Source organism: Morus notabilis, unplaced genomic scaffold, assembly GCF_000414095.1.
Source record: "Morus notabilis unplaced genomic scaffold, ASM41409v2 Scaffold923, whole genome shotgun sequence".
NCBI classification, from domain to species: Eukaryota; Viridiplantae; Streptophyta; class Magnoliopsida; order Rosales; family Moraceae; genus Morus; species Morus notabilis.
This window is the reverse complement of record NW_010359460.1, coordinates 3,220-13,366: the sequence shown is the minus strand read 5'-3', so window position 1 is coordinate 13,366 and position 10,147 is coordinate 3,220. Positions and strand designations below refer to the sequence as shown.

The following is a 10,147-nucleotide window of genomic DNA, read 5'->3' as shown; positions in this document are numbered from 1 at the left end:
TGCAAAATATGAGAGAAATAAAAAATAATTTTTAATTATTTTTTATTTTTTATTTTTATTTCCTCTTATCACGTACAAAGAGAAAGATATTAATAAATTTTTTTATGTTAAAAATAATTTTTTAATAAAACTGTTAAATATATTTTTAAAAATAATTTTTATTTAAAATTAAAAATATTTTTATTTTTATAAAAAAAATAAAATCATTTTAAAATGAATTCTAAAAATGCGCTCAAAAGCATCTTCTTCTCCATGTGTATGTTCCATGATCCATCGGCTTGAACGGATCATCGCAAAGGTGGAGCTTAGTTGCTGAAAGGGGCTGCTACAAAAGGAGGAGGGAAGTTGGACCTGGGTTTCGAGGGGTGCGAAGCGGAAGGTTGCAAACAGGGGATGGGTCGGCTTGGCTTGGGTTCGATGGCGGTGAGTGGGGTGGGTTGCCTAACGATGAGGCCGGATGTTCCTTGGAGGGGTGGTGTTTGATTAAGATTGAATCTTTTTTTTTTTTTAATTTTGTAGATCTGGGTTTTGGAGATGTTTGAATGAGACGAAGAAAGTTTAATTGAAGTAGATGGTTTCTTCACTGACGGAGAAGGCGACAATTTCAGCCGAAAATTTGCCGAATTCAATCTAGAAGAACGAAAAGATTGAGACTTGGGAACACAATATTTGATTCGACTGAAATTTGGGTTCTTCCATTGGAGAAAATAGAATATGACTTTCAAAGCTTTCTTCTTTTTTTTTTTTTTTCATTTTTCCTGATTTGAATCGCCACAAAATCGTTGTATGAAGTTGTTTGTAATGAAAATTTGTTAGGTTGTCTTGGTTTCTTTGGTTTGAAAATGGTTGCTTTTTGTTGGGGAGTTTGGCGTAGAAGACAGGAGTATGGGCTGCCATTGATGAAGATGAAGAGAATTTTGAATTTCATTATTTTATTTTATTAATATTTAAATAACTGATTTTTATTTGTTAAATATCTTTAATTAATTTTTAAAGATAATTAAAGTTATTAATAAACTTTTAATTAACTCATTTTTATTGTTAAGTATGCATTTTCAATCTAAATGATACACAGAAATGGATGGAAGGGTAATTTGACCTGTTTTTTATAAATCAGAAGTGTTTAAATTATTTTAAAAAATTAAGAGACATTTTGAAATAAAGTATATATTTTAAAGTATTTATAAAAATAATTCTTTAAAAAATAATATTAAATACGACTCTTACTATGAAAGATGTTTTAATTTTTTTTTATTGTCAAATTTACGTGTCAAATTTACGTGATACGTAATAAATTTTTAATATAAATTTATACTAATTTAATTATTAAAAAACTAATTTAATAGACAAACTTTAAAGTCTGCTTAGTATATGGATGTAATCGAAAATTTTAAATTATAACTTTAAAATTTTAATTTTTTTAATAAAAAATAGAACTAAAATCGTAAATTTATACGGAACATAACTCATATATTGGTCTCGTTTATTAGAGAGAGGCTGGGTCTGGACGAGAGAGAGAGAGAGATGGGTGAGATGCGTGGGTGAGAGAAATAGTAGGGCAAATTGTTTCCCGTAAATATTACGAAAAAGTGAATAACCCAATCGAGTAGGTTTAAGATTATTTTAAATTGGGGTAATGTAAAATTTACGAACCTATAGTTTTAAAAAAGTCTAATAATTATATTGAACATAAAAATTTAAAAAATTTTCATTCTCATTTTTATAATTATCTCATACCAGACGATCTTTTAAGGTAAGGGTTTGAACTTTGAAATAATTTCACTTCAAAAAAAATTATTTTCATAAATATTTCATAAAATATGTATCTTATTTTAAATTACTTTTAATATTTTAAAACAGTTCAAAATACTTTTTTGATATATAAAAAATCATTCAAAATGCTTCCCTCACCTACTTCTCTCTATTATTCTAATTTTTACTGATGTGACACTCAGTAAAACATTAAAAAACAAAATTAAACTAACGAAAATAAATTAATTATTAAAAAATAATAAATACACCCACAAAATACAAATAATATTTTGAAGATTAATAAAAAAACAAACAAAAAAACAGGCTATTTTAAAAAACAAACATATAACCTTAAGGTCGTGTTTGAAATTAATCATATTTTTATTTTTTACGTTTTTTAAAAAAAAAATAAATAAAAATAAAAATGTTTCTAAAACGGCATTTGGTGTAATAAAAATAAAAAACGGATATAAAAATAATTTTTTAATTTTATGTAAAATAAAAAAAATAAAAAATAATTTTTTATAATTTTTTATTTTTTATTTTTATTTTCTCTGTTTTTGAGGGGAGAGAGATTAATAAATTTTTTTATATTAAAAATAATTTCTTAATAAAATTATTAAGGTGTTTGATTAAGATTGAATCTTTTTTTTTTTAAATTTTGTAGATCTGGGTTTTGGAGATGTTTGAATGAGACGAAGAAAGTTTAATTGAAGTAGATGGTTTCTTCACTGACGGAGAAGGCGACAATTTCAGCCGAAAATTTGCCGAATTCAATCTAGAAGAACGAAAAGATTGAGACTTGGGAACACAATATTTGATTCGACTGAAATTTGGGTTCTTCCATTGGAGAAAATAGAATATGACTTTCAAAGCTTTCTTCTTTTTTTTTTTTTTTCATTTTTCCTGATTTGAATCGCCACAAAATCGTTGTATGAAGTTGTTTGTAATGAAAATTTGTTAGGTTGTCTTGGTTTCTTTGGTTTGAAAATGGTTGCTTTTTGTTGGGGAGTTTGGCGTAGAAGACAGGAGTATGGGCTGCCATTGATGAAGATGAAGAGAATTTTGAATTTCATTATTTTATTTTATTAATATTTAAATAACTGATTTTTATTTGTTAAATATCTTTAATTAATTTTTAAAGATAATTAAAGTTATTAATAAACTTTTAATTAACTCATTTTTATTGTTAAGTATGCATTTTCAATCTAAATGATACACAGAAATGGATGGAAGGGTAATTTGACCTGTTTTTTATAAATCAGAAGTGTTTAAATTATTTTAAAAAATTAAGAGACATTTTGAAATAAAGTATATATTTTAAAGTATTTATAAAAATAATTCTTTAAAAAATAATATTAAATACGACTCTTACTATGAAAGATGTTTTAATTTTTTTTTATTGTCAAATTTACGTGTCAAATTTACGTGATACGTAATAAATTTTTAATATAAATTTATACTAATTTAATTATTAAAAAACTAATTTAATAGACAAACTTTAAAGTCTGCTTAGTATATGGATGTAATCGAAAATTTTAAATTATAACTTTAAAATTTTAATTTTTTTAATAAAAAATAGAACTAAAATCGTAAATTTATACGGAACATAACTCATATATTGGTCTCGTTTATTTCGCTGATTCGAGTTTAAAATTCGAGTTTTGCTACAGTAAAAAACTCTCATAAACAATCACATCTAACTTTTTTTATTACAGTAAAAAGCTCTCACATAAAATCATCTCAACTCAAATTAAAAATTTGAATCAGTGAACTAAACGGGACCTAAATATACACTTACCATTTCTACGAGGAACAAAATAACACGCTCCACCGATTCTCTTGATAAAAAAATAAACTGATTTATTTACCCATGATGTTTTTTGGTACTGATATTTTTAGTTTTGTAATTTGAATATTCTTCATAAATAACAGCCGTAACCGCACCCCGCTCCCCCACGCTTTATAGCTGATGAATAACGCAACTTCCGCCTTTCAGCCGCCAAGTCTGGTGTACTGCTCTAACCGCCATGGAATTCGCTCTGTGTCCAAATCCAATGCTCACAGCTCTACGCTTCTCCACCACCGCTAGAACTCAATTCTGCTCTGTAACCAGAAACCACCTCAGTTTTTTCCCTCCATTCAGCTCCAATTTTCCCGAGAAAATCTCTAATTTTCTGGGAAAATGTCCGCACACCAATCCTCCTCTCACGCCTCTTTGCTCAAACTACCCGCCAGACTACCTCGGCGACGACGAGACCTCGTCTCAGGGACTCGGTGTGCTTCTTGAATTTGAAGGGTGATCAATTCATTTTTCCTTTTTTTTTTTCTTTTTATCTTACATGCTGACTTTATGAAGCTTGCATTAAATTCGAATTTGGTCCAGTTTTTAATCCATATTAGAGCTTTATTTTACTTATTATTTACAAATTTACGCCACTTTCTTGTATAGTCATTCGACATTGCTATGTTATACTGATTTATTTCATCAGATAAGCATTCTATGGTGTAGTTTTAGCTTAATTTTGTGTACGTGTAGTTCTTTTTGAAAATGAAAGATTTACAGGACTTTTGTTATTCAGGTTTACTATGTCAAGTTTCGGTTATATGTCGACAGATGTTTGTAAAATTGGAATTTGAATGGTCTGTAGTTCAATTATTTAGTGGATTCAGTACATCTAATTCCAATTCTAGATTGGATTGTTGCTTTCAACATTTACAGCTTATAGAATATTCTGATGCTGGAATCCACGATTCAAAGTGAGATCATGAAAGCAAATTGAGAAAATTGATGGATTTCTCTTTTGATAAGATGGAGATTAGAAGTCCGAATTCTTCTTTTCTGATTTGTTATGAGTGCTTTGCTTTTATTTTCAGTAATATTTTTTTAGAAAATTGTTTTAGATTGGTTCTGCTTGATTTTTTTTTTCCTCAATGCATTTTCTTGCTTTTAGGGTCCTTGTGGATGCATATCGCCTGGGAAATCGCCAAGCCTTTAACACAGGTGCAGCAAATACACCCGTCATATGTTTATTGTACATATAGGCCATAGGGCGTTTCAGAAATTTCCTGAGCAATAGATGTGTGCAGTTTTAGTTACGATTTTCTTTTCTTTTTTTTCCTATCACTGTCAGCATTTCGAAAGCTTGGGCTGGACTGTGCAAGTTGGAGTGAGCCTGTCTATTTAGACCTTGTAAGGTGGGAAATGATTGAGAGTTGAGATTTGCCCTTAAATACTTATATTTAAGATCATATCTTCCATTCATTTCTTTCTTTTTTGTACTTTGATACATGTGCCATGTTTGTTATACTTGACTTTACGTCCTTAGTTCTCTTGACATGAAAATCCTCTTTTGTGATGTGAAATATCTTCATAAAGAGAATGACTACTGATAAAATTGCTATAAACCTTGACGACAAAATTTCAGGAAGAGTATTGGTGATGAGGAAAGGATGCTGATTTTGTTTTTTAACCGGGTCAGTTCCTCCTCTCATTATGTATGTAAAGTACAAATAGTTTAAGACGGGGCCTCTTTTGAGTGTAACGTAAATATTGCTTGAATCCAATTTGTAGATTGGCTGGCCTACATCACTGCCCACAAGCGAAAAGTCCTCATTTGTCAAACGTGTTCTGCAAGAAAAGGTATTGCTATTTACTGAAATAAATGCACGCCGTACTAAATATTTTGTTTTAGGCTACATATTTTGATGCACATACATGAAGCGATAATTTGATAGCTTTCTGATGTTGACGGTTTCATTAGAAACTAGGAATTTTAGAGCCCGTTTAGTTCGCTGATTTGAGTTTTTAATTCGAATTGAGATGTGACTTTATGTGAGAGTTTTTTACTGTAGTAAAAAAGTTAGATGTGACTATTTGTGAGAACTTTTTACTGTAACAAAATTCAAATTTTAAACTCGAATCAGCGAAATGAACGGAGCCTTAGAAAATAATGTTAAGTGCCCATGTCAATAGTTTGATCATTTGGGTTATATATGCCATTTAAGTTTTTAATGTGTTGGAGGATGAGAATATCACCCAACAATCTATTATTACAATTAGACCTACTGCAAATGTTGATTTATTTGATGTGGGTACGAAAAAGTTCAAATGTCCATAACTTGTTTAAGTAACACCACTTAGTCTTATCCGATATTACGTTCCTTTCCTTTGATCCCTTGGTTTTTACCCATTCTGTTGAGAACAAAAAAAGGTAAGGTACTTAATGGTTGGTTATTTGTTGGCAGGAGACAGCATTTAATGAATTTTTAGTATCAAAAGATTTACCTTTACGGCCCGGAGTTGAAGAGTACGTTCTTATCCCGATTAGATCTGGGTTGTTCATCTAATGTGTATCCTCTCCAGCTTTCCAATGAGTTTTTAAAATTAAAGAAGCTTTTATGAAGAACATTTTCTTGCTCTAAAAATATCGAGTGCGATTGTGATAATTTGGCTTGCTCATACAAGTTATTTGCATTGCCCACGTATTTTTGATGCTTTGCACCTTACAACAATTTTGGGTTGTTTGTATGATTATTTTATCGGCGATATTTTACCAAATAGTAAGCATTTATTAGTTTCGTGCGAATGTGAGATATTGTGTTTGGTAACAAATCATTGTTCCTATGTCTTTAATTTGGTTGTAGTATTCTTGATGAGGTTGTCTTTTATGAAACACTTTTGATCCTTGCTTTGACAATTTGTGAGCACACACATAGATTTACTGGCTTTTGTAATACTGAATGTTATTTTGTTATTCTCTGGTTGTTTTCTGCTTTTTTGTTTTTCTCCCCTTCAGTATCAAACTTTGAACCTGTTTGTTTCTATCAATGTGCAGATTTATTGATGATGCCTATAATGGAGGAGTGCCTGTGGTTATACTGACTGCCTACAGTAGAAATGCGGATAAAATAGCAAGGTAGCCAGGAGCATGCTGTTTTGGACACTTGAGAACAGACAGTGGTTGACTATTTAGATCTGTCAGCTGTCAAATTTATTCAACTTTGTCTTCTAATTTTTGCATCAGCCTAGGAGGGATATCTTATCAATCATAAGTCTGTATAGATGCATACCACATGAGTAGGAAATAGAAACTAGAAAATAGATTTAATAACATTATGTCAAAGGGAGTAAATAGTAACAACACTTATGTTTGATGTTTATGTGCTCTTTTTAGACAGAAGACCGTGGATATTCTATGTGGTCCTTTAGCCATAAGATCGGTGGTGCTTTACTGCTATTACTTGGTATCTCATTCTCATTCTGTAGGTGACATGTTGAATGTATGCTAAAATGTGTTGCAATATATAAACATATACGTCCATAAATATGTTGATGATAAAATTGGATTATTAGACCAATAAATTTAACTAAATATAGTTAATACTGACCTTTGTGTTAGTAGGTGCACATAATCAAACTGATTTAGCATACATGGACATAATTAGGACTAACTCTATGCGTCTTCTCAGCATGTTATCATCATCAAATATTGTGACCAAATTAAAGTAATGATGTTTTTCACTTCGTGTTCAAGTTCAAGTTCAAGCTTTATGCATATTTTCCAAAATAAAAATGATAAGTAAAAAAGACATAACAAAATAGAAATCTCAAGCTTTTTTTCTCGTACTTTTTTTGTTTTTTTTTTCCTTTTTGTAGTTTTTGTTTTGGTTCACGCAACATGACATATAATAGTTGTTTACTTAGTATTTTTTTAAAATTAATTAGTCATTGATGTATCACTGGCTGTTACGAATTCATGAATTATGACTAATTCCATGTTTCTGAAACAAGTAATCAAGTCTAGACAGATCTAGTCAACATTTTTATTTTATTCACAACATCTATCAATATTTTCACAAATTTAAACTAGTGACATCTCTGTTAATCACTTGATCCCAATCTGTAGAATTTGGACCATAGGATAGGGGGTAATGACTCATCAGTAAGATGATTTGACATAAGTGGAAGGTGATCCCGCTTAATTAATGGGGCGGAGTGACTAAACCCCTGCTCTCCCAGCCCCATTTACGTCCCTGCTCTAAGATATGTGTTTAAACAAATGTTCTCAGTCTGCTTTAATATTTCTTTTTTCTTTTTTAATGTTTCATTCTTTATTTATTTATCTTTTATTTCTTTATCATGAATATCTGAGTTATGGTATGGCAGTTTCTCAACCATCATTATGAACTTGTCGATCCTTACAATATTTCAAAAGAAGTGGGGTATCAGTGATGCCAACTTTAACAGATATCAACAGTGCAATTCAGTTGTATCTCCTAGTTTGATGGACATATGGTTCTTCATTTTTTTCAGTTTAGTGTATAAGGACCTGTTCATTATTGACAGATTGGGAGCTAGCTAATATTTCCTTGCATATGTTCACAACATGTTAGATCCATAACTGAAAAGCTTGGCCATGAAAGAGTTTCAAAGGTAAAGATCATCGGCAACGAGGAGGTAGAACAAAGCATGTATGGCCAACTTGTACGTAATAAAGAATTTTCTTCTGGTTTAAACGAGGAACTAGCCAAGCAGGCGAATGAAGCAGGCAAGTTGTTTCTCCCCAGTTAGTTGACCTGTTTTGTTTGGTGATGGACTCCTTTTGAACGCATAATGTCTACTATTGAATTGGTTAATTCGTTCTTTTTGGTCCAGTTTCTGCCGAGAAACAAAGGATAGCTGAGGAAGTTGCATCTAAGCTAAAGTTGAGTGTTAACATAGATACCACCTCCTCTGAAAGGCTAGTATTCTCCTTGGCTTAAATATCTTCTCAGTTCTCTGTCTCTTTCAGATGCATACCATCACAGAAATGGTTATGCTAATAAGGTGTCATGTGACCTGATCAAATTATTTGTTTCTGAAAAATGATAATGACACGTGTTGTATGAAATTAGTTGCTTGTTTGTGACATTTCTGTTTCAAATTTTTTTTACATGTTGACGGTCATCCAGCTTAGGGAAGATCATAGCTGCACTGCGTGCAGGGGCAGAAAGTGCTTGTTTACCTGTCTACAATTGCGTCCTTGTTGCAGGAAGCCAATCTGGAGTGGCTGGTGCTGAGCGAGTGGGCATGCCATGTGTTGTTCTAAGGAGCAGGTTAGTACTAATTTTTTCTTTTTTTTGGTGAGAGGTTAATAATAATCTTCTCGATGCTGGAATTATAGTACATATTTTTCTGTCACCATGTTTGTTTTTCTCAAATACTATTGTGTCACAGATTTCTGAAGGATGGTGTTTGACATTGAAATTGTCTGTGATCCATAATTCAGTCACAGAAACTAGTTGGTTTATTAGAATTAGTTAGAATGAATAAACACATAAATGGATGAAGATTCTCGTCTCTCTCTCTCTCTCACACACACACAAAAACACGCAAGGTTTCTGGTTTTCTTCTTTTCTTTTTTTTTTTTAATCTTTCTGCCTTATAAGTTCATAGGCTTGTTATCTCCATCTAGAAGTCTTGTCACAAATATATTTATCAACTAGCAGTCTCTATGTGTGTCTAGTAGTTATTCAGCTATGAACTGATTTCCTTTATCTAACCATATATTATGTGTGTTCAAACAAGATTATCATGCACCCCTTCAAGAGAAAATTTGTGTATCATACATAATACTTAGAAAATGTAGGGCAAGTGCAAAATAGCTTGAAGAGCTTGGATATGGAGAATATGTTAAATGATAATAAGAAATTATTGGTTTCGGCTAGAACTTTAATAGTCACTCACCTATATCGTGACTCGAGAATTTCTCATGACGCATGTTAGGAACTGATATGTGATTCTACAAGGTTTGCTTATTGCGTAAGCTCGTATCTTTCTAGCCAGTCACTAAAATGTTTGCATTTATTGTATAATTTAATTATTTATTTGTTTGTTTTTCGTGATGAACATATGATTTCTGCTTGTTACAGTTTGACATCTAGAGCTCAGTTCCCTTCAGCAAAAGCCAAACTGGATGGATTTGGAGGTGCAGATCTGACAATCTCGAAACTACGGCAAAAGAGATGGTCATGAATATAAAAAATTCTATGGCATATAGTTTGAAAAGATAATCTATCTGTATTAGTTTACTTGAATAAACTAATAGCCAATATTTAATAATATTCTATTTATTTAATATATTAATATATATTAGTATATATAGAATCTTATTAATGAATTTTAAATAATTATAAAAAAAAATTTATAACTTCATTAAAAAATGAAACTTTCTTTGAATCACTATGGGCTAAAATTGCAAAATCATCTCTATTTGGATAGTTTTTTTATTGTATCGCCGAAATTCTTTTTTTTTTTTTTTTACTTATTTTATTTTTATAACGATGAGTAGTGATCTTAGCTTAAAACGAAAATGCCTTTTACTTTTTTACTTTAATTTGAACTTATTAAATT

The 10,147-nt window shown here is 30.7% G+C and overlaps 1 protein-coding gene across 1 annotated transcript; it reads left to right on the top strand.

Annotated features, from left to right (window-relative positions):
• Positions 1-3,649: 3,649 nt before the first annotated feature.
• LOC21389670 (CBBY-like protein) lies at positions 3,650-9,782 on the top strand. Its single transcript, XM_024163151.1, has 11 exons — positions 3,650-4,051; positions 4,707-4,756; positions 4,887-4,950; positions 5,181-5,229; positions 5,327-5,395; positions 6,001-6,062; positions 6,591-6,671; positions 8,149-8,303; positions 8,411-8,495; positions 8,707-8,850; positions 9,667-9,782. The coding sequence occupies exons 1-11, from the start codon at positions 3,783-3,785 to the stop codon at positions 9,767-9,769; spliced, it is 1,131 nt and encodes a 376-aa protein (XP_024018919.1). The 5' UTR covers positions 3,650-3,782; the 3' UTR covers positions 9,770-9,782.
• The last annotated feature ends 365 nt before the right edge of the window (positions 9,783-10,147 follow it).

Coding starts and splice junctions, on each gene's coding strand:
- LOC21389670 (XM_024163151.1), top strand. CDS start 3,783: ATGGAATTCGCTCTGTGTCCAAATCCAATGCTCACAGCTCTACGCTTC. Junction 4,951..5,180: donor GTCTATTTAGACCTTGTAAG/GTGGGAAATGAT, acceptor ACAAAATTTCAG/GAAGAGTATTGGTGATGAGG. Junction 6,672..8,148: donor AATGCGGATAAAATAGCAAG/GTAGCCAGGAGC, acceptor ACAACATGTTAG/ATCCATAACTGAAAAGCTTG.